The sequence below is a fragment of the Rattus norvegicus genome, chromosome 1, assembly GCF_021556685.1.
Source record: "Rattus norvegicus strain SHRSP/BbbUtx chromosome 1, alternate assembly SHRSP_T2T, whole genome shotgun sequence".
In the NCBI taxonomy this organism is placed as follows: Eukaryota; Metazoa; Chordata; class Mammalia; order Rodentia; family Muridae; genus Rattus; species Rattus norvegicus.
In genome coordinates this window covers 199,726,138-199,751,041 of record NC_141534.1, presented here as the reverse complement: position 1 = coordinate 199,751,041, position 24,904 = coordinate 199,726,138, and the positions used below count along the sequence as shown (strand labels likewise).

At 46.5% G+C, this 24,904-nt stretch overlaps 1 protein-coding gene across 6 annotated transcripts in view; it reads right to left on the bottom strand.

Moving 5' to 3' along the window:
- Positions 1–1,798: 1,798 nt before the first annotated feature.
- Positions 1,799–24,904, bottom strand: part of Gpr26 (G protein-coupled receptor 26) — a 39,773-nt gene continuing 16,667 nt past the window's right edge. For 2 of the 6 annotated variants that reach the window (XM_087610120.1, XM_087610074.1), the window contains 2 exons: positions 22,949–23,139; positions 1,799–5,079 (listed from right to left, as the gene is read on the bottom strand). In XM_087610120.1, coding sequence (XP_087466246.1) covers positions 5,054–5,079; positions 22,949–23,139 — 217 coding nt within the window. In that variant the 3' untranslated portion in view covers positions 1,799–5,053. 6 annotated transcript variants of the gene reach the window in all.

Sequence of the window (24,904 nt, the reverse complement as noted above, 5' to 3'; positions counted from 1 at the left end):
GGTGGCCATTGCTATTTCATCATTATCATCATTATTATCAGAGCATAGCTTGCAGAATTCATACATAGTCCTCCCTCTGCAGACATTGTCCCATAGTTAGCCCCAGCACTAAGTAATAAGTACATTTGGCCATATGAAGGGAATATTCCTGGTGTAACTGGGCACAGTTTTTGGCAGAGAAGTGCTGTACATGTCTATTTGAAAAGTCCTTGTCTTATTAACTCATAGCCCTGGGGACTTGGTTCTTTTGTGACTGTTCATTGAGGAGACAAATAACTCAGCTGGGCTTCATGTCTGATTTCAAGGTTTCCATGGAGACCTGGATGAAGACAGATGCAGCTTTCAAAGCCTCCACACTTTCCCTTGCAGTTGGGTAGTGAGAGGCTCTTCTGTGAGATCTCTCTCTCTCTCTCTCTCTCTCTCTCTCTCTCTCTCTCTCTCTCTCTCTCTTTCTCACTCTCCCTCCCTCCCTCCCTCCCTCCCTCCCTCCATCACTGTGTGTGTGTGTGTATGTGTGTGTGTGTGTATACATGCACACACGTGCATGCATGTTAAAAGCTTGGCATTGTACATACACATCTGCAGGCTCATCCTCTCTGATGGGAGACAACTTACCCCTGGAAACCAAGAAAAGTCACCAAACATATCTGTATAAAAGCAAACCCCAGACAGTTTGGGTGCCACTAGATTGCCTGTCATGGGACTCCCATGAACAGGGTTTTGCTGCAAAGCTGACTGGGTCACTTGGTGGCTGTCAGGAACTGATAGACAATCTCAGAGGTCACACATGCAGCATTTTCAGTCATCTAATTGCAAATGAGTCAAGTGCAAGGACCAGGCCTGCCACAAAGGTCAAGGAAGCAGCTATGACTGTGGACACTTGGGGACAGGAGGTATTCTTGTGCTGGATTCCTCTTGTTGTTAGAAGAGGAGGAGGAGGAGAAGAAAGTGTGCAAGTATTTGTATATGTAGTAATTATTCTATTGTTTATGAAGGTTTTAGATGAGACCTGCCTGTCGTAGTTGTATATGCTGCTGCTTAAGATATTGTGCCTTTGGGGGTTGGGGATTTAGCTCAGGGGTAGAGCGCTTGCCTAGCAAGCTCAAGGCCCTGGGTTCGGTCCCCAGCTCTGAAAAAAAAAAAGAAAGAAAGAAGATACTGTGCCTTTTGCATTGTGACAGTCCATGGGGAAGGTGGACATTTAGTCCAGGAACTGGAGCACAGGACTCTGAGACTCAAGGACATCCATGTTGAGCTGGCCACTTAGCGCTCTCGCCAAGGCCACCTCCATCAAACTCCAATGCATCACTCTTCTCACTGTTCTGATAGCCAAAGGCAGGTCCATCCTTAAGAGAGTGTTCATGCCAGATGGATCTCAAGAAGAAAGGAAATGGCTCCATAAAAAATGGTAGATTTAAAAAAAAAACCCAAAATGATGAATTAACCAAATAGAAAACTCCCAGGTGAGTCTAGATACTTTAGATGTCTGGAGAGCCAGGCAGGCTTACAATATAGAAAAAGATGAGGTCATGCATCCAGATGCTAGGAGCAGGTGAGATGGGAGGAGCTTCCATCACAGCAGGGATTTCTCGAAGTGTTCATCCTGATTTACCAGGTCAGGGAAGCTTCCCTGTGACCAGTGACCACTGTGTACACCTTGGTGACTTGTGACACACTCTATCCTGCATCAGCTTGGTACTTCTACCGAGTCTAGTGAGCTCCCCATGGCAAAGATCACGTTGAGTTTGTCTTCTAATTTTCCCCAGGGTCTGTGAAAGGATCATGCGCCCAGAAAATCTGTGCTTAACATCTTACTCATTATTTATTCATTAGACCGAGAACTTCTGCAAGGTCAACTGGTTTTTTAAATTCCATCAGGTACATTCTGGAGCCTTGGATGAGCACTCACCTGAGCTTTCTGCATACCTTTATAATCATCTTCAGTGGGGGTATGTATCACTTGGATGATCCTTGCCCTCTGCTTTTCTTTTCTCTATTATACAGGTATATTTGATGGTCGCTTATTAACTTCAAACACTGCTCACATATTAGAGAGAAAAGACAAATACAGACAGGGTTTCTATTCCTTGGATACCCAGGACTGTGACTCTAACCATCTCAAAAGAAACACCCTGAGAAATGGGTCCTCTCCCCCACACCCAAGAACCAATGTTCACAGATCACACAGCCCTACAAGTTTAATGTACATGCAGCACAGCAGACAGGCTGCTCTGTTTCCCATTGTACTCGTTTTTCCTTAAAGCACTCACAATCTGTTCAATTGATTTTGTGACCCCCAAGGCTACCTGGATCATTCCCACAATTTGCAAAGCATTGATGCAGTGCAGAGGTTCAGAATCTCTTCTCTGTCATGGATTCCTCAGCATCACTTACTTCCCCACAGAAGAGGAGGGGAGTAAGATTGTGAAGGAAATCTATTACTTCAAAATGTCTTGATAACAGTGAAAACATGTTAAGAAACGAAATACATGATCCAGTCATGAATAGGCCTCATTATCAGTGCATTAAATGCAAACTCTAGCAGCTGACTCACAGCAACGTCTTTCGAGCCGGCAATGAACAGAGACGCTATATTTAGAATTCTGCAACTGCAACCTGATTCCCAAATACCTGATTACTAGTGGTGACTGTCACAGTGCTGCTGATACTGCTTTGAAGCATCACCTATGTTAACTATGGCAGGAATGTTAACTTTCAGAAGTCGATGGAGACAAAGGAGCATCCAAATTAATTCACTATCGTTGTAGTGTCCCCTAGGAGAACCCTGGTCTTTCCTCTCAAAAAGTACAAACCTCCCCCGCTTTTTTTTTCAGCAGGACCCATGGCTTTGATCTTGACAGTGGGATGAGAGTATACAAATGAAGGAGTAGACATAGCTAGACTTGTGTGATGCAGGTTTGTTATCCCAACACTCATAGGCGCCACAGCAGGAGGGTTGTAAGTTCAAGGCCAGCCCATATCCAGTGAGCCACTTCCCACTTAAAACAAAACAGGATGAAGCAGGTGAATTAGGTCCACCCATCAGCTGTCAGAATAAGGGGAAGGAGCCCTAGGCTGCCCATGGTTAGTCAATTTCCCATGTCGCATAGTCTAACCACTTTAGTTCAGTAGCTGGGACCATATCCCAGGTGGAGCCACAAGCCCACTCTCTTTAGACACGGGTCACCATGAATCTATAACTTTTAAAAGCTGGGTAACAATTCAGAGCTATGGGGAACTGGGCTAGGAAGCCCACTCCCAAGATACTTCTTCCCCTCTCCAGCCCCTCAGTCCTGATCTGCAGCGGACATTTCACAGCAGGCAGTCAGGCCTCTGTAGTCAGTTGGAAAGAAGAGCATCTTTCAGAGTTGACTCAGCAGCCTTTCCCTTGGACTGATTGTGCTGACTGAGGTGTGGCCCTGGAGAAACATCTGTTTCAGCTGCTAAGGTAGAGGGTACCCTAGCAGCCTGGACCAATTTAGTTCTGTTTAAATACACCCTAAGAACCGAGTGTGGGAGGGAGCACTTTATGAGCTCCTTGGCTGTTTGACATGGAAAAGGTGCCTGCTTGCTAACATGTTGTGGAGAAAGTCACTCTGAGACTACAACTGTTAGATAAATAATACGACACTTCTTCGGAAGCTATTTATAGGCCAAATGGGGTGAATTCCTAGGGAGCTGAAAGATCTGAGAACTGAGGCTACTGTACCTCCCCTGCTTCTTCCTGACTTACTGAGGAGCAAGGAGGTCTCCCAAGTTCAATTGTGTGTGTGTGTGTGTGTGTGTGTGTGTGCATGCGCATGCGTACGTGCGTGCACGCACACATGCACATTAATATCAGCTGTTCTGTAGGCACTGCCCACTCATTCACTAGCCTGCCACTGAGCCCCAAGAATCTGCTTGTGTCTGCCTCCCTAGCACTGGAATCAGGAACACATGTCCCCACACCCAGCATTTTTTTTTATTTGAGTTCAGGGTGTGTGTCTTAGGGTTTCATTGTTGTGAAGAGACACCACGACCAAAGCAATTCTTTATAAAGGGCTGGTGTACACTTTCAGAGATTCAGTCTATTATCATTATAGTAGGAGGCACGGCAGCGTGCAGGCAGGCATGGTACTGAGGAAGGAGCTGAGAGTTCTACATCTTGATCCAAAGGCAGTCAGGAGGGGATTTCCATTCACGCTGAGTGGGGCTTGAGAATAGGACATCACACCTGACTCTCAGCTCCAACAAGGTCACATCTACTCCAACAAGGCCACCCCTCCTAAAAGTGCTACTTCCCACAGACCAAGCATGTTCAAATCCCCACAGGGTAGGATTCATGTTTTATGGTTGCTTACTAACTGTATTTCATCAGACACAACAGCCTGCCCACTTGTCCAACTTGAGCAGAACAGCAGTCATTTGCATCGTTTACTGTGCATGATAGTTTGTGTGTCAACTTTGCTAGGCCAGTGTTACCAGCATTCACAGGTCAATCTCAGTGCTGCTCAAGGTATGTATGTGCTCTGTATGTATCCAGTGTCAGAGGTGTCAGAAATGGTGTCAAATCCCTTGAAACTGGAGCTATACATGATTTTGAGTCGTGCAATGTGGGTACTGAGGACCAAACACAAGTCCTTTGCAAATAGCACACGTGTTCTTAACTGCCAAGCATCTCTCTGGGCCCTCATGCCCAACCAATAGTGTGTAAATGATTTTCATGAATGCTCAAATGAGTGAAGTGGCCTCTCTCTGAAGCATAATCATTGTTCTGAGTATAGTATATACACTTCTGTGATGGACAGTGGACTTCCTGGAACCTAGATGACACCTGCAATAAGTAACCCGTGTTTCAAGTGAAAGAAAACAAGCCATAGGCAGGAACCATCAAGATGCACAATGAGTGTGTCAGGGTGCTTCCAATGTGTCCCCGGAGATAGGTAAGCCGCTAGGATGACCATTTGTACTTCTGTCACCTGGAAAGCACAGAAACTCTTCTCAGACTGGGGCCTGAGAAGTCCGAGGCTTTGTTGGCAGATATTGTATCTGTTGAAGGCTACTTTCTGGTTCATCAGTGGCCATCTCCTGTGTCCTCAGCTGTTGGAAGAGGAAAGGGAGCTCTCTGTAATATATCTTTTACAAAGATGCTAACACCACCCACAAGAAATCCACCCTTGTGGTCTACTCATCCCTAATGGCTCTGTCTCCTTATGCCAAGCACTTTATAAGGGAGGGTCTCCAGATAATCTCGTGGGCACATACTCATAGAACCCCATATCCATGTAGATATTTGCTCGTCCATGGTCGTGTGCTGCTGTATTTAAAATAGTGCAGGAATGGAATCAATCAAGATATCTATCAATAGATGACTGATAATGAAAATGTGCTCCATATATAAAATGGAATATTATTCAGCCATAAAGAAATATTGAACCAGAAATTTGAATGACAACAGATAGATGGACTTGGAAAGTATAACATTAAGCAAGACAACCCAAACTCGGGAAAAAAAGTTGTACGTTCTCCTTCATCTTTGGATCTTAGCCTACAGTGTATTCATGTACACATGGAGAAAGGCATTAGTGTCTCGAAAGGACCAAGACAGGGTAATTAATATCAGTTGATTAAGAAGGACTGAATGCAAACAGGAGGAGTCATGAGTCATGCAAGGGGATATAAAGCTATCCTTTTTCTAGTTCATATTTATTTCCTTTTGTGGTAGCTAATTGCATAAAAATACAATTGGTAGGGAGAGTATAGAACTCTAAACAAAGACCCACGGCTTTGGAATGTTTCTTCCCACTTCAGAGAAGTCTGCTAAGATGGCCAGAGTTCAGAAATGAACAAGTGTGTGAGGGCTCTCATTAAACTAGCCGTGAGGTGTTTGATTGGTAAGATAATTAGAATAAAGTGATATTTTAAAGGAGGAGGTTAAGGATGAGGAGGAAGGGGAGAGGGAGGAAGGGAGGAAGGGAAGGAGGAGGAAGCGGGGACTCAGCAATTGGACTAGGCTGGCTGACCAGTTTACCCCAGAATCTGCCTGTCTCCATCCCCAGCACTGAGATCATAAACATACACCACCATGCCTAGCTTTTTACAGGCAAGTAGAACTCAGTCCTTATTCTTTCACAGCAAGCACTTTACCCATCTCTCCAGCCCCCATGCCCACACTTTTTATTTTGTTTAAAAAAAAACTGTCCATAAACTCTAGAAAATAATTCTTATTAGGCAATCAGACCCCTACCTGGCCCTTTAAAATGCTTCATGGCCTTTGATTGCCCAGCTGTACCACTGTGTGTTCCAGAAGTCCCCTAGAATTCCCAAACATTTACCATGATGAACAAGACAGGCATGGGCTCCTTGTGTGGCCCACACCATTTTGCTTGGGTTCTGATTATGATTTGGTGCAGTGCAGCCTGGGCAGAAACCTTGCAAGTTTTGAGCCCCATTGATAATTTGCACCCAATGAGGTGGTGCCAGCTTACAGTGTGTGTTCAGCCCAGTGAATCTGTGTCTTCTTCTCTCACCCCGACTAGGACACAGAACAGTGTATGTCACTCTCCTGGGATATCTTAGCACTGGAGTACACTAGTAATTTCTGTGTGACCTGGTGACTCCAGGGCCACTCTCTTACCCTAGTTATTTTATCTCTCATAAGAACCCCAGTTCTGAACCTTCCATTTTACCTCAGCCATGCTGAGGTTGTATTCCTTAGGTGCCTCAGAGGGTGTGGTCCACTCACTGCCCTTAGCAACTTATACAAACTGCTTATGTCCTTGGCTTCTTGCCCTCCTCTATGGCAAAGCCAGCAGTCAGCACCATCAGGTCCCTTCTGACTAACTCATGTTGTCATCTCTCTTCTGGACTATCCTCCTCTGTCTGTCCTTCTTTTTAAAATACCTTTATTTCATTGTTTTTGTGACACACACATACACGTCCATAAATGGAGGTCAGAGGGTGTCTTGTGGGAGTTGATTCTCTCCTTTCTATCATGTAGGGTCCTGGCTTGCAGCTCTACCAGCTGAGCCATACTACCCACCCACCCAATTCCGCCTTCAAGAATTCTTGTGATAATTACACCATACAGGACACACACCTATCTTTAGTTGATTAACTTAATTATACCTGCAAAGTCCTCTGCCCTGGCATATGTGATAGGGCTGCAAGACATGTTTAGGAAGTCCCTATTATGCACCCCACCTCCAGTCTTCATTAAACATCCTTCTCATTCCAAAGAACAATGTCACATTAAGAGCCCCATGTGTCTAGGACAGGTTTGCAGATGGCTTGATCAATCTATGAAGCTTGTGGGAAGACGGGGCTGGGGGCTGGGGCGAAGCTGTCTACTGGTTGGTGTCCACTGACCTACATCCCAGGTAGCAGTTGCAAACATTTCTTTCCCACAAAGAGGAGGGGAACGCAGGTGAGTGCTGTCAGGGACTGGGGGAGAAATGAAGCCAATTATTAGATAAAGTGGCCAAACGAATAACCAGCTAGAGGATTGTCCACAGACGTCACCCTGTCTTCGTTTGCTCACCATTTGTCTGAGCCAAGCTTCATTTAGTTCTTCCCTTCACCCCAGATCCCATATGCTGCTCTGCGTGCCCAGGCCCACTGCTAGAGACACGGGCGTGCAATTATCCAGCTCCTACGCATTTTCTTGTTCTCTTGCTCTTTGAGCTTAATTTCCCTGAGAGGCTTTGCCTTGAGTTTGCTTTCAAACCCATAATTACGAGGAGGCACCTAATGAGTCCAGGAACAAACTTCAGCACCGCACAGCTATTTGGTTTTAATGGGATAAACGGGGGTAATGTCAAACAGGGAGATCTCTGGCTTGTTTCTGTCGCTGTGTGCCTGAAGGGTACCTAGCCTTCCTAACCATTTGATGCAGCCCACCCTGGGGGATTATCTCTCTGGAGTCCTGCAGCGTCTTCCACCCATCTTGATGTCATGCAGGCTGGTGAGCCCAGCTGTTCTAACAGTCCTGGAAAGCTTCTTGTTTGGGATCAGCAGAGACCACCAAGGTCACCGAGGGTACATCAGGGCCCTGACCTCAGTCACCACACCATGGCACTCCCGGGAGAGGACTGACTTCCTCCCGACACACATTACTACAGGGTAGTGACTCAGACTGAGCAAATTGCAAACAGCGTGGATCATAATGAATATTTTGACTCGGAAAACAGCATTCTCCGTGATGCCTAACGTCTACAGGAACTTGAGAACTGACAGGAAAATCTATGATCAAAGTGCCGTTCCCATGGTGTTGTTATTAAGAGGAATTTGCTGAGAGTACCTGCTGAGTACTGTGCCGGGTACTTAGGACCTGGGGAGGATTATGGGGGTGGGAGAGAACACAGAAGAAGGTGCATGTAAGAATGTAAGTCAGTGGTAGTGGTTCTCAACCTTCCTCATGCTGCAATCCTGTAATACAGTTTCCCTTGTTCCACTGACCCCCCCAACCATAAAATTGTTTTGTTGCTATTTCATAACTATAATTTTATCAGTGTTATGAATCTTCATGAAAATATCTGATATGCAGGACATCTGATATGCTGCCTCCAAAAGGAGTCATGACCCACACAGGTTGAGAACCGTGGATACAGGTAAATACAGGAGCCTCTGCATAGGACGGTGCAGAAGGAAAACAACAGGATACAATAATGGGGAAACAGATAAGGACCAGACTGTGTTCCAAGGTATATCAGACAACGATGGATGCCAACTGTCAGTCAGCCATGAGTCATGCCCCCCCCACTCTCCAAGACTCTCAGAATGACTCTTCCTGGAGTGAAGTAGCCCCTCACAGGGCAAGCCTCTTCCCCCAATAACTATATCCTCTTTTTTTCTGGAAGGTCAATACCAAGGTGAGGAGTAGGAGGGGTTGAAAGGTACAGGCATAACGATCTCTGCGAATGTTGAGAGCAGAGTCCAGCATGACTGAGTCAGAGAGCAGAGTGATTCGGGAGAACACCACACCCAGCTTATGTGTTGGTTGAGGCCTGAGGTCATTAATCTGGGAGCCCAGCACTGAGCTTTGGCCACCTGGGCATCAATGGTGCAGACACTCAGAGGGAAATAGGAAGTTCTCTCATAACCCCAAACTCTCACACCCCTACCTCCCACCCCTGCCCCTGGCTTGTGGCAATTTGTAGGTTACCTTTGACTTGACCCCAGCTCAGTTAAGACTCTTCTCCCCTCCCCAGCTCCCATTTCCCATCCCCCTTTCCAGATGGAACCAACAAAAAGAGTGGAAGGTAGATTTATAATCTCTGCAAAGCAAATATTCTGCCTGATTTCTGATTGTCCCTTTCCCATTCAATCACAAATTAGAGTCCAGGGATGTGCCTGAGGTCCCTATCCAACCTCTTCCTGAGACATATATGAGAACTGGTCTCTTAAGTTGTTTATCCGCCATGCAGATGCTGGGCCCCAACACTGATCTTAAAGGCATAGAGAAGTGTGAAGAGACCCTGTTTGAATGCGCTGTCTAGGTGGCTCTCACTGTCTGATCCCACATCCTTCATCAGCCCAGATGGCACTCCCAGACCTCCCCCACAGGCAGCGGCTCACACCTCACTCCTCACCAGTGCCATTCACAAACATATATAGACCTACCCAACACTGGCAGCCATTGCACTCAGAACATAAACACTGAGTAAGGTCAGTACGGGAACTGCTCTCCACAGAGCTGGTATACGGTCCCACCATCTACCAGCTTGAGTTAATGTCCAGAGCCCATTATTTTGTCTGGGCCACATTTTTCTGCCTATTAAAGTAAGTTTGAGTCTGGGGATATGGTTTAAATGGTACAGTACTTGCTTAGCAAGTAATAAGTCTTGGGTTTGACCCCTAGTACTGCATAAGCTCTCTCTCTCTCTACGTGTGTGTGTGTGTGTGTGTGTGTGTGTGTGTGTGTGTGTGTGTGTGTGTGTGTGTGTGTGTGTATGACATGTAATCCAAGAGGTAGAAACAGGAGGATTTTAAGTTTATGGTCATACTTGGCTACACATCCAGTTTAAGGCTAGCCTGGGCTACATGAGAAGAGAAAAGAGCAAATGGGACGGAAAAAAGAAGGGTATCTGATGTCCTAGCTTGGGGGTGGATGGGAAGCTCTGCTGCTACTGTTAAAACCTCAGGTTTCATGGACGGCCACCACTGAGCTGGTCTGATGGAAGAAGAGCCACTCTTCTGGGCGACAGCCCCTTCTCCCTTCTATAACTTCTCCTCAGCACAACTCTATCCTATAGCCACCCTCTGTGTCTCCTTCCCTAGTGGATTTTGGCAGGCCAAAGAGCAAAGCACTCAGACAAGCAACCAGGGACTCTGGCAGTAAGGCTTCTCTCGAACCAGTGTCAACCTCTCTCCCTCTCCCTCTCCCTCTCCCTCTCCCTCTCCCTCTCCCTCTCCCTCTCCCTCTCCCTCTCCCTCTCCCTCTCCTTCTCTCTCTCCCTCTCCCTCTCCCTCTCCCTCTCCTTCTCTCTCTCCCTCTCCTCATCTCCACCCCCCCACCTGAACTTTCTAAAATATGAATAAGTGTGCATCCCATACTAGAGGTTTCCTGTTGTTCCATATGCTTCTATTAGCTGTTTCAATGGTGTACAGTGGCAACTCACTGTTGTTTTGACCATTTGCCTGATGGGGCCACTCATGGGGACTTTAGAGGCTGGCTTCCTACACTGCCATCCCCATGCAACATGCTCACATGCTCAGGGTTGTGATACTGGAAATGGGAGAGTCTACCTTGTTGTGCCCAGCCTGAGCCTGGGGCTGCCCAGTCAGGACAAGTTCATGCCCAGACCAACTCTGCCAACACACCTACTCCTGTCTCTCTCAACCGTAGACCTAGCCCTCCAGTCTTAGGAACCCAGAAAACACCATTCTGTGAACCCCATCTATAGAGATGTCTAGAAGGGAAAGAAACTCCATTGGTCCTGAAGACTTTTCCAAGTGGATCCTCCTGTCCTCGTGCACATGTATTGGAGGGTTCATTTTTCCAGAAGGACTGGCTCTTGGCACCCTCTTGTCCGCTATGGCGACCTCCAGCTCCAAGCTTTACCTTTATTCACCACCTTCAAGTGGGTGAGGGGCCAGTATCAGGGTGAAGTTGGAGAAGCCTGCCTTAGTACTTCACATGAGGTGTGCAGGGCAAGTGACACAGTTAATGAATGTGTTTCTAACAGGATTCCAGAGACTTAGCTCAGTCTGTGAGGTCAGATGGAAGGTCACATCTTCATTTCACTCACCTTTGACAGAGATTTGGCATTACCCTCAGTTATACTATCAGGATATTAGCTCAGCTCGACCTTAATATCAGTGGAAACCACAGCTGTTCTGTGTCATCTTGCTACTCCTGCAGATATTTGAAATGTAGCTTAAGGTCATGACAGTGTTTATATTGTCCCTGGATCTTGTCATTTACTGCAACTATCACTCTACTGCAGCCTTCAAGAATGTTTTAGCAAGTATATTTTAACATGATTTGGTTCTCTTTGAATTTTGAAGTATTTTACTTTCAAAAAAATTATCTGGAGGAATCCATTGGTATTATAGGCTGCTAACAGCCCCATGGCCTATACAAGGCTACAGATGCCCTCTCCACTCCAACCCCACTTCCTCACCCCATCCCCATCCCTACCCCAAAGGAAGAATTGTTAGCATGAAGGATTCCATATTCGGGGGAAATTTTTAGTATTTTTTTTTTATGAGAGAAGCTAATTCTGAGAATTTGTCAAGATTTCTGGAGCTGAAAGAAATTTTTGAGACAGGCAGCTTCCCTCATGGGATGATCTGTTCAGTAGAAATGCGTCTATGAGTGATAAAAGCCATCCTAACTGTGATTGGATGGACAGAGCCATCCTAACTGTGATTGGATGGACAGAGCCATCCTAACTGTGATTGGATGGACAGAGCCATCCTAACTGTGATTGGATGGACAGAGCCATCCTAACTGTGATTGGATGGACAGAGCCATCCTAATTGTGATTGGATGGGCTTGGGCAGATGTCCCACACCACACAAGCAACAATGCTGTTAACAGTACTGAGTCTCCAAATATTGCATGTGCCTCTAAGATGTCTATCACCCCAAATACACACGACCACTATTTTCATGTAAATAGAGGGGGGGGAAGGAGGGAGGGAGGGAGGGAGGGAGGGAGGGAGGGAGGGAGGGAGGGAGGGAGGGAGAGAGAGACTCCATCACAAGTGTTTACTTAGCTGTTGAATGTTTGGGCTATTTCTAGCTTTTGGTTTTAACAATCACATACGAATTCCCCACCACATGTGCATTCCCAGCCACACGTGTACCCTGGCTACATGTGCACTCCTAACCACACAGGTAACCCCAGACACATGTGCACCCCAGCCACATGTGAACCCCACATGTGTACCTGAACTACATGTGCACCACAGCCATGCGTGCACCCACAACCACATGTGCACCCACAGCCACATGTGTACCCCACAGCCACATGTGTACCCCAACTACATGTGTACCACAGCCATGTATGTACCTCTAGCCACATGTACACCCCACAGTCACATGTGTACCCCAACTACATGTGTATTGCAGCCTTCTGTGCACCCACAGCCCTGTGTGTACCTCTAGCCACACATGCACCACAACCACACGTGCACCCCCAGCCACATGCATGCAAATACCATATCAGTTCATATCCCCAAGCACAATGTGTGACTTATAATCATCCCACACTCTTGACTGAGTTGTCCCAGAGGTGTGTGTTTGGGTGGTAGCTCACTGCAGCTTTAATTTCCATTCGTCCGATGGCTCTTGATACCGACCTTCCTGTATGCCACTGGCCATTTGCATACCTGTCTTTGGTGATGCTTGTTTCTTCTGTCTGTTGCTGTGAGGATATCTCTCCTATATATTATGGATGCGATTCCTTTGCCAGTCATGGGAATTGCAAATGCCCCATTTTGCCCTTGCCCTTTTGATTTCCTTAATGATGTTTCAGGAGCGGGCTTTTCCCACTTTGATGAAATCCAGTCCATCACCTAAGGATCATTTATTTTTTTGCAAAGGCATGTTTTGCATGCCCCAAAGTTGTAGAGGTCTCCTCCAGTGTTTTCTTCTGCAAAGTTTAGATCTTTAGCTTTCCATTTGTGTCTGTGAGAGTTTCAAGAGAAGTTAGTATTCGGGAGAGGCTGGGTCAAGGCTTGCTGATTTGGTTGCATGGATATGCAGCTGCCTTAGCACCATTTGAAGAAGACTGACCATGCCTCACTGGATTGGCTTAGCACCTTTGTGGAACCACGGACCATCTAAGTGTTGGTCTATTTCTGAATGCTATTCTTTTTTTTAAAATTGATTTCCATGTCTAAAATTTCACTGCAGCTTTATTTTTAAAGATGGAAAACTAGAGCTGAGAGACAGAAGAGTCTTGTACAAAGGCAGATAAAATAAGTCAGAAGCCAGGCTAGAACATGGCCCTTCTAAGTATGCATCTCGGAGGAGGGGAGTTGGGGGTGGATATGATCTAAATGCTTTCTATGCATGTATGAAATTGCCAAGGAGTTTAAAATTGCAAAAAAAAAAAAGGCTTACCAGAGGTTAGAAAAATTAAAAAGACAGGGGTCTATCCTTATCGGGGAGTCTGTTCCAAGGCTAACCCCCCAGTGGGTGGTACCCAAGCCACAGAGAATACAGAGAGGTTAAGGGGTTTTTTAATCTATACCAGACCTACCATTTATGAAGTTTTATACTCAGGAGCACAATTAGTAGGCATTTTCTTTTTCCTTCTTCAGTGTTTCACCAAGAAGAGATTCCTTCCTAGATCTTAGCAATGTCAGCAAATGCCTTTTTTCTTCCCTTATGTTGAGAATTTATTTTCTTAAGTAAGGCACTTTATGGACATTTTTAGTCATATTCATATGGCCAGCATCACTATTCTTGTGCTTTGGAGTCGGTGCTAAGTAACAGGGATCACCTGAGCATAAGCACTTGGAGGGACTGTGACAGTCCTCAAGGCTTCTAAGCAGCCGTTGAGCAGATAGCATGTGGGCAATGAGGGGCAGGGTGTATGCGAAGGTCTGAGTCACAACGCGATGGGACAGAGCAGGCTGGCATGATGACATTTCATTATTCTTAGAGCCACATGCACTTAAAAACGTGTGAATTATTTAGCTCTGGAATTTTCCCTTTAATACTTTTGGACTGTGGCTGGCCAGAGGTAACTAAAAACCTGGAAAAGAAAACCAAGGTTAAGGGGAGACCCCAAACATAAAGAATAGTGGGAATGTGGGTGCTAAGGAACCCACCAGCCTGCCTGGAGGGTGGCCAGCCAAAGTCTTCATGCAGTACTTCTGTCACCTTGCCCATGTTGTTCCATACCTGCAGGCTCTCCACAGAAAGATAGGGGTGGGGAATATTGACATCTTTGAGCAACGAGTGCAGGGTTACACAGGCAATGCTGGTGGCATGTGTCACACATCATCAGGGACACACAAGGTACTCAGGTGACTGTGGTGGTTCACACCCTCACTCAGCCCCTTGCTCCTGAAGTGGCTCCAGGGCTGACCCTTGGTGGTGAGGACAACCACTGTTGACGAGAGCACGGACTCCTTCCTGATTTATCCTTCTGGTCCCAAGCCACTTCATCTCTCTGAGTGCAGTCTCTGCAGCGTGACAGGGGACAATCGTACAGCGGAAGCTCTTAGGAAGAGGACCTGGCTGAGACCCCAGAACAATACCAAAGACATGGCAGCAAGAGGGTGGCTTCTTCCCCTCCCAGAACTCTGTCCTGGAATCCAGCTCACAGATCACCTGGCAAAGCCCAGCGATCCTGTCCGAAGGATAAAAGTTGCAAGGTGCTGCACTTTGAATCTGTCCCACAAAAGCAAGTGATCCAAGCTTTGTCTCCTATGGAGGAGACAAAGGAGGTGGGATCTAGTAAAAGGCACTTGAGCAATGAGGCTCCACCTTCAGGCCTAGATTAAAATCAACCACGAGGGAATGTGGAAGCCCCAAGTTCAACTTAGGTTTCTTACATTCTCTGTCTTGCCATTCGATGCCTTCCACCATGCCACACCCCAGCCCCTCCGTCTTGTACTTCCCTGTGTTCAGAGCTGTTCTTTATACGCTACCCAGTTTCAAGAGGTCGGTTACAGCAGCACAGAGCGATTTAAAATACATGGTACTTGGAATCTCTCCCATGGCAGGTGTCTTTTGGTGTGTTTGTGTGGCTACTGTGAGTTTGCACAAATTAAGAGAGAGCCCCATAGGATGAACACCTCAAAGTCAGAGCAGCGTGTGAGGCCAGAGGCAGTGAACAGGGTACTGAAATGAGAATATAGTCTCAGAAGGTGAGAGAGAAAAGAAAGACAAACTTTGGTGCCACTGTGGAATTACAAAAGGCCGCATCTCTGACAATTTGCTAATACACAAAACTGTGTCCATGCTAGGTCAGCCAGGTATGGGTGAACTTTTATAACAGGAATCTTTATTGGACGGAATCACAATATATTTCCCTTGTGTTAACCATCAATTCTATCATAAAAATATATTACAACATTTGAGATATATTCACAAAACATAAGCCATTGTAAACAGAGCAGGCAGCACTGGCCTTGGATTCAAGTCTCTTGAGTCCTGTTTCATCAGCGTACAGCTGCTGGCGAGTGTGTCCCAGGGAAGGCGATGTTGCCTTGTTGGGAGATCTACTAGTGATATTTTATTTAAGAATAAATGGAGCCGTAGTTCTGTTGGTTAAATTAAAAAGCGAAGTAAAATCTACAATGACATGAGACAGTAGCCTCTGCTTCCTTTGGTGCCTGGTGTTCAGCTGTTTGTGCTGAATGTTTGCCTTACGTAGTGTGCATTCTTGAGCATGCACATGGATGGGAAACTCCCTGACTCCACATGTATTTCTGTTCATTTTCCTAAGAATCTGCTATCGGGAACTGTGGCACTGTCAAAACCAACCAAGTGTCGTCAGAAATACCTTTCATTTTTCCGAAATCTTGGTTTTTCTTGAAATGTTACGATATAATAAAGTCCATTTCCTCATAGAATCCCAGCCCTGCTGGACACACTTGATGTGCCTTGCTGTGGAGGACCTCTATGTCTTCTACTGACCATTTCTGGATGCCTCCAGCAATGGATGGCATGACTCTGCTCACCTTCCTTTGCAGACAGCAAAAACAAAGGCAATATACAAAGATGTAGGAATCTAAAGTGTTGGTTGTTGGGGCCCTAGGAACCTGGAGCCTCCAGGATGACATGCTAGGTGACCTTCAACCAACTTCCCTTTCACCTACAGGAAGTGATGCTTCTTCTACTGGGTACCGGGCAAGGTAAATTCACTGCGCTTCCTCAGTGAGGGATGGAGCATGAACCTGGTTGATAAGTGTCTGCTGTCACCCACCACACTGGACAAAACAGCAGAGGAAGGTTCTTATCTACCCAAGAGCATCCTCACCACATGAGGAGACCACTTTCCTATGGCGAGGTTCTAATTCCTTCTCCTTAGAAGTGCCTTAGCAAAGAACGTGAACCATCCAACAGCAAGTTAACTGCCCTGGGTGGCAGAGAGGGCAAGACAAGGTACCTTTTGATTACTGTTTGCAACTCAGTGCAACTGGGTTTCCTGCAGGAGACCCTGATGAGCCTGGCGGGGCCCAGGATCACATGAATGCCTCTGTGCTGCATGAGGAATTGATTGTGTCTACACATTGCTTGTGAAACAGGACTGCAAAGAAACTTGACATTCGAAGCTCTCTTGAACAGGGCGGGTTGGTTACTGTTAATAATTCAAGCAAAGGTTTGGCAACAGAGGGGCTGAAGGAAGACCAAGGAGATCAGGGCGTTTGCAGACGGGGTGTTGGGGGTTTTAGCCAGCCCTGAGCAATTACTATGACCTGGTTCCATTCACCCAGACACACGGCAGGAATGCCATTGTGATGGCCCCCGATGTGCTTTCTGCCCTATTATGGGGTATTCTCTTTGGGTATTATGGAGTGTGGCCTAAGCCTGAGACTGCCTGTCTCCAAAGAGAGAGTCTAGGCCCTTTGAAGCCATCAAATCATGAGCTCTACTTCTACGCTGGGGAGCAAGTATAATGGTAGCTATGGAGACCTATTGGGACTGTGTGAGGGGATATGGGAAATACCATGTGTCAGTGTTCCTAAGAACAGATACATCCAAGGTGCACACACAGGTCTTTGACTCTAAAACATCAATTGTTTTAAAAACCCTTAAATGTGGGTGAACATGATAAAGCAGGGCTCTGCCGTTAACGATTTGATTCACACCTGGCCTTTAAATGTGAACTGCGCATTTATGTGACACGCTGCAAGAGTGAACTGCGCACCATCCCCCCAGCCCACCAAGGGAGGATGTGGAATGCCTAAGAAGTGTGAGGACAGCCTTTGTACCATGGCTGCCCCTGCTGTGCTAATTCTTCCATTTGTTCCTGGGGATGGGTAGCGGTGCCTCTCAGGCACCTGTGGATGCTAACCTTGTAACGCTCGCATATACAAAACAGAGACATGACATCTGTTCCCACTCAGGGTCTCATTAGAAAGAGGTACCCTGGGGAAATGTGGCTGGGCTTGGTTTCATGGAACTGAATTGTAGCTATGTGTGGTGGCTCATGCCTGCCTGCAGTACTAGCACCCAGAATGCTGAGGCAGGGGGATTGCTTATCACTACGAGGTCTGCTGCAAGGTTGAGGCCAACGTGGGCTATATGGGAAATTAAAGGTCAGCTGGGACAACCTGTGAGTAAGTCAGTAAGCAAATAAATAAATAAATAAATAATAAATAAATAAATAAATAAACACTGCCATTGATAATAAGTGTTGGCTTCGTCGTACACCTAAACTTGACGAGATGATCCTATTGCTGAAGATACCATACACATCAGCCACAGGATGTGGTAAGATCACAACTGACCAGGCGGTCCTCTCTCTTGCTGGCTAACTCTCACAGTACTGAAATGTGCTCTGCAGGGTGCCAGGGAAATGCCATTAACAGTCTTAGCCAACTTTGACTCTTGATAGCAAAATTTGTCCATGGGTACAATAGTTCACCAATGTTATGGGGTCGTTGATTATTTTCTGATTGGATGTAAGGCCTACTACACAGGAGGAAACACATGCTTGGTGCTATATGTAAATCTGCCCATGGTAGTGATGGCTGCTGGAGAAGGAGTATCAGTTTTCCTCTGAGGTCTGGCCCTGGGTGTATCTCCCATGCTCCGATAGATAGCCCTGTACCCTCACACCTACCAGCAACACCAACTGAACTCAGTTTGTTTTTAAAAGTACATAAAGTTGGGAGGGAGAGCTTGTGTCAGGAGATGGAGGGAAAGAACTGGAAGGAACGGCTAGCTGCTGAGTAAACAAAATATTCAATTTTTTAAAAATAATGAGTACTTGTTAATCCCCTCAAAGTGAATGTGATTCTCTTTGCTTCCCCCTCTCTCCTTACTTTTCTTTTCTTTCCTCCTACTTTTCTTTCTTCTCTTTTTGGACAGATAAATACATGTGGATTTTTCTCCCTGTCTTTTCCTAATTTTGTTCTGGCTTTACAAACATCAACCCCATTAGCCACGGATGGCATTCACATCTTGGGGGATACTGCCTGCTTCTGAGCACCCATTGGTCAGTGTTCCTGGATGCACACTAAGCTCCACTCGACTGGACCCTTCCCAGGCTGGTCCACATCTATGTCTCACTGCAGGCTGTACCAGCAGTTCTGGCCCAAAGCACACCGCCTCTGTAAAGTCTTTCAGGGGCTCCTGAAACAGCCTTGAACAGCCCTGAACAACACTCCTTAACCTAGTCCCACTGAGACACTCATCTCCCCTGGGGCCTGACATAGGAGGCTCTGGCTTACAGAACTATGGGGTGACAGATGAGAATGCCATAGCTCTTGGTCAAATCCACTTTTTGCCATCTGCCACTCGGCATGTGATTGCAGAAGCCCATTCTTTGGACCATTCTAGGACACCACAGCCCTTGACTTGTGCTATGTGGGTCAGGTTGATAGACACAGTTTAAAGCTCCAACTGTGTCCCCTCTCTGTGCTGGATCACTAAAGTTTCACAATTCCATTCCTTAGGTCCCATGGCTCCTCCCTCCTGGCAGTTGACTGCCTAAAGTACTCATCTTTTATTCTTTATTCTGTGCTTGGGATAGGTGCTGAAGAGGCCTGTAAGACCACAGAAACTTCTGAAGAGAGGCAGAAAAGGCCTGTGTTTCCTGCTACCTCCCTTAGATCAGTTGAGGAGCAAAGACAGAAAGCAAGGGAGCTCCCTAGGCGACAACAGATTGCTTGACCTTGGGAAGAGCTGTAGGGGAGGTGGGGAATTTATAAAGCAGGTTCCTCCCACATAGCATTCTCTGCTGAACCTGCAAGAGCAGACTGGATGGAGATGGTGTGCCCTTCCACCCTCCCCCAACAAGGTTGCTCATCTCTGTCTACCTTCTCTCAAGGAGAAAGACACACAATAAAAAAAAAAGCCTCACAAACACAAAGTGAGAGGTCTATTGCTCAGAGTGATGGGGCCTGAGCTGAGTCTGGAAAGAGAAGACGGGAGACAGTTAAGGAGGCCACTGAACCATGCTCGGTGAACACAGACAAACGTCTATGGGAGGTGAGCTAGCCATGCAACACCCAGACTGCACTGCTTTGCCATTCAACAAGCATCCTATGTTCCTAGGGGCCCTAGGTTTCTGAGATCCTGGTCCCCTAGAAAGGATCCAAGGAAAATATAGATTTGGGGCAAAGAGATCATAAAAGGCAAATGGTGTGTATAAGACCAGGACTGAACCCTCTGAGTGGATTTGAGATCTGGAAGTCCTGTCCTCTATAGGCACTACTCTCAAGCATCCCAAAATGTTCTCACCAGCCCAGTGCCTCTCAAGTGCACTGAATGTGACTCTGTAATCTAGAGGGAGTCAAGCCAGTCAATGGGGTCCTTTGCCTTGGGGAATGGAGTCTTTGCTGTTGTTGTTATTGTTGTTGTTGTTGTTCTTATGCCTCATACCTGAGAAAAACCACACATTGTTGGATTAACTAGATTGCCAGAATGAGGTAGATTGTTCAAGTGGGAACAGTGACCACAGGGGGCATGCTTCAGAGGTGTGCAGACCTGACTATAAACATTTATGGGAAGGCAATTGTCGCAGTATTGGCTAGTGCCCATTGTCGACGGTGCCACTTTCTCCTCGCTTCCCTTGGGTTTCCAAGCCTGTGTCTAAGTGATAATGAAAACTCTCCATCAACGGGCGTATCTGGGTTCTTGTCGGTGGCACAATGCCAGTGTAATGGATTTTAATAGATGGTAAGCAGTTTTAGAAGCATAGTGAAAATTACAGTGTACATCCTTCCGGATATGTGGTGCTGTGGGTGGCAGATCCTGCTTCTGGGCTAAGGAAGGGACAAGGAGATCTCAATTCAACTCAGGGTACAATATGTTGCCTATACAGAGCAAGCAGAGAAGGGTTTGCAGGGCTACTCTCCTTCCAAAGCAACACGAGGGAAGTGGATGTCATGCTTGTCTACTGATCCCACTCCCTGGGTCCCCATTCATCCTTTGCCCAACTTTAGCAGTATTTGTGTGAGAAGGGGAATTATTTTGTGCATGCCGTCTTTAGCCTCCTGCTTGATTTGAACTTCCCTGCACTTTGAGTGTTGGGACAACAGAACATAGGCAACTGCTTATTACTAGGAAAACTATAGAAGTGAGCATTGTGATTTAGGAAAGAAGGGACCAAATGGACTCTGAACCAGAAGAGTTTTGTTCCAGAAACAAATGCGTGGCAGTGTTGTGCTGGTAGATTGGATGATGACAAGCTCTCTGGGGAGAAGGCCTGATTTATAACACTTAGCTATTCTGAGTGTGTAAAAACTTTCACCATGGTTAACTTTAAGCCACTGGTGTAACATCCCTTGTCACAGGAGAGAGTGGTGTACCTCATCAGATCCCCCAGAAGACTAGCTGGGGAAAGCTGGGGACAAAGTCTAAACAAGTGTCCTGGCCAGTCCCCTCTGGTGCCCAGGTTCTTTTCCTCAAACATACCTCTCCCTGCAATGGGAGGATATTAAAACCTCCTTAGATGTTACAACTATCGCCATTCTGGTCTCTATGGAAGCTCTGAAGCCTGACAACACTAGGCCTGATGGAATTGTTTTCTAAATGAATTGCCAAGAGTTAATGATAGGCTATCTTTTCAAAGAGACAGGCAGACATTTGTCTGCCTTTAACTACTGGGGCTGCCTGGCATGGAAAATCAACATTCTTTGGGTTGGTCTCTGGAGGATACACTTCTGAAACTAGGATGTGAGGAGCTATAAGGAGAGAGTGACACTTGTGATTTTATGGCTCTCCACCCTTCCTAACCATAGGAGTCACTTACAGGGCTCAGACACAACTGCTCTAAGCATTCTCAAGTGAGTCTGAAATGATAATGAGGCAGTGAGGCAGCATGGACCATGTGTACTTGTGTGTGCGTGTGTGTGTGTGTGTTTGTGTGTGTGTTTGTGTGTGTGTGTGTGTGTGTGTGTGTGTGTGCACTCACTCACGCAGGTATGCAGAGGACAGAGGTCAGCCTCAGGTGTTGTCTCTAAGCTACACTGTTCTTTTCTTTTCTGAGATCAGGCACTAGCTTGTAACCCATTCAGCTAAGCCTTGGCTGACCGGTGAGTTCTGTGGAGTCACCTCTCTCAATTCTCCAGTGATAGGATTACAGGTGCACGCCACCATGCCCAGTTTGCTTTCAATATGGGTTCTTGGGATTAGAATCAGGTCTTTATGTTTGAACCATAAGCATTTTACTGGCTAAGCTATTTCTCCCATCCTTATCTTAGTTTTTAATGTGGCTAAGACTATGGCTCCCAATGGATTGGCATGTATATTACAGGAACAACATCCTATAGTAACTGCACTCATTTGTGGCACACAGCACTTTCGTGGTGACCTTGGATAGCCCCTGCTTTCTCAGGGCAAAATTGCAGAATGAGGGTAATGAACCACCAGGATAATGGAACCCAGTATCTGAGAACTAAGACTGCATCCCTGCTCAAGTCAGCTCCTAGGATTCGATGGGCAAGATGTCTAAGACAAGAGGAAGTACTTACTCCCTATCAATTCAGATCCCAGATGGGGAGGTAGGACAGACCAGCCACCGTCTTCCTGCCTCCCTTACCTACAGCATGCAAATCAGAAGGAGGTGACTTCCTGCTCAGATTTCATGGACTCTAACATTATCTATGACCTGTCTATTGAGACCACTTTCATGCTAAGATTGTCAATACACGCAAACAGTTTGATGAAAGAGGGACAAAAGTTGATTCCAATTTATCATTCTGAAGATGACTGGTAGGCAGCAAACCATCTGTTAAACATGTTCCCATTTAGTGCAGGGCCCAAGGGTATCAGCTGACCATAATGTAGTTGGCACCAGCTGGATAATATTTGGGTTACAGCAGCAAACACTACCAAGGGGAAAAGAGATGCCATATTAGATCTCGGGCCAGAAGGCCACAGACAGCCTCACTTTCAGCATCACAAAAATGTCCCTTGGAGCATAGAACCCCATGACCAGTAGTTAGCAAGCAGGTGGGTATCATGCCCCACACCTGCCACCAGCACTCTGTGTCCTTGACACAAACTGGCCTACCATCCTCTGGGAGGCCTTTGGTGAGTCTAAGCACTCAAAACACACCCTCAGAAAGAAAGGCCAGGGTGTGGCCTATGGCCATCCTTTGGTGACAAATAGGGACAGTCCGAGATCTTACCCTGGAAGACCCAAGAAGCAGGCCCCAGATCTTGTTCAGACATCAGCATTATGTCAATCGCTGGACAATGGTGGCAGTTCCTGTCCACCCAGGAGTCCCAGACCACCTCCCTCTGCTCTGGCCACCTCATTCTGAACTCCCCAACAGGAGAGCTGTCCTTCATTCCGACACTGGCAGAATGTTCTGGCTGTGAGAGTCACCTGTGAGGCCCACAGAGTGAATGGAGCGTCTGTTGAAGATCCTGTTCAGAAGCTCCTTGCAGCTCCTGCGGTACTGGTGTCGCAGCAAGGAGTACACGAAGGGGTCAGAAGCAGCCTTGCTGTAGGCCAAGCACTTGGACAGCACACCCCAGTGTGAGTCAATGGGTGCTGTGGAGAAGAGTTCCACCAGCCTGTGGAGAGATGGGGATGTGTAGTTACTTGAGGGTACTGTGGGCATGTGTTGGGGCTGTGGTTAGTTACATGCTCCTATGATTAATATTGCATGAAAGCAATGAACGTAGCAAGGATGGCGTTATTCCAAGTGCCATGGCACCTGCGTTACTGTAGAGACGCTGAAAGACACGACTACCTCATACGCCCAAGCTCCTCATAAGGACAGTCAACTCTAAAGGCAGCTCTTAGAACCAGACCTATTCTGCATCCCAAGCTTAATGATGAAGTGAGTGGATAGCTAATAGCCTCCCGAGTTCAGCTCCAACTCAGCTTCTGACCTTGGACAAGTCTTCACACTCCTTGGGCCTGGATGTCTTACCTGTAGAATAAGGAAGTTGGATGGGCTTGTTTCTATGATCTTTTAATCCATAAGAGTCAGGTTTGGCTCTGCCTCAAACCCAGTTCTGCCTCTCTGAGGAGTCTATGTGGGAGGGAGGGCTGAGCAAAAGCTCGGCAAACATTCTGCAAAGCTCCAGACATACCCTGCTCCTGTAGAACAGCTGCAAGTGAAGAGGGGCTCTTCCTAGGACTAGGGTTCTGGTTGCCTTTGACAATAGCAGCAGTTAGGAAACCTGAAAGTGATCTTCATCTACTGAGGGAGGACAAGGAAAGATACATCCCGTGTGCTCAAGAGTTTGGTTCTTAGAGTTCTCCTGGTGGCCATGCAACTCACGGAGTGGTGCAAACTCCAGGTTTCAAGGGCAGTAGGAGTTCATGGGTTAGAGGTATTCCTACCTCTAAGCATGGTTACTCTCTCCCAAGTGTTCCTAGATCTATTAGCCGGACTTGGAGAAGTAGCCAGCATTAGCACAAGGTCAAAAAGACCCACAAAGCTTGGAGAGCTCAGAGATTCCAAAACACTTTATTCCCGCTTTGGTTAGTTTTCCTAGAGCCTTCTTTGGGTTGAGGTTGGGTTGTGGATCCTAGAGTTGGTGGAAGGAAAGGACATTTGCTGTAAACTATTCCCCACCAAAACTCCCCTGTGTTGAATGGATCTCTAGTGAGTCCATCCTGAGGCTGCCATCTTTGTTTCATCACCTCAGCATCACTCTCTACCCCTGTCCTTTAACCCCGTGAGAACCAGGGCTACCTTTCTCCTCATTTCATTGTCAGATTCAGTGAGGAGCTGAGGAACAGGAGCTAACTGAACTGCATTAGGGAAAGACTCACTTTTTGGCAGATCTATGTTTTAGAAGTGGTGAACTAAAAGAGACAGAGCTCCAAATTTAGAATTCACACTTAATAACAATGAAATATCCAAATGCTAGCACACTGTCGCCATGTGTCTTAGTTAGGGTTTCTATTACAGCAATGAAACACCATGATCAAAAAGAAAAGTGGGAAGGAAGGGGTTTATTTGGCTTACTCTTCCATATCACTGTTCAACACCAAAGGAGGTCAGGACAGGAACTCAAACAAGGCAGGAACTTGGGGGCAGGAGCTGATGCAGAGGCCATGGAAGGGTGCTGCTTACTGGATTTATTCCCATCTCTTGTTAAGCTTGCTTTCTTATAGAACCCAGGACAACCTGCCCAAGGATGGCATCACCCACAATGGTCTGGGCTCTCCCTAATCAATCACTAATTAAGAAAATGTCTTACAAGCCTACCCACAGTTGGATGTTATGGAGGCATTTTCTTAACTGAAGTTATCTCCTTTCAGATAATTTTAGCTTGTATCAATTTGACAAAAAAGTGGCCAGCACAGCATATGATGATGCCA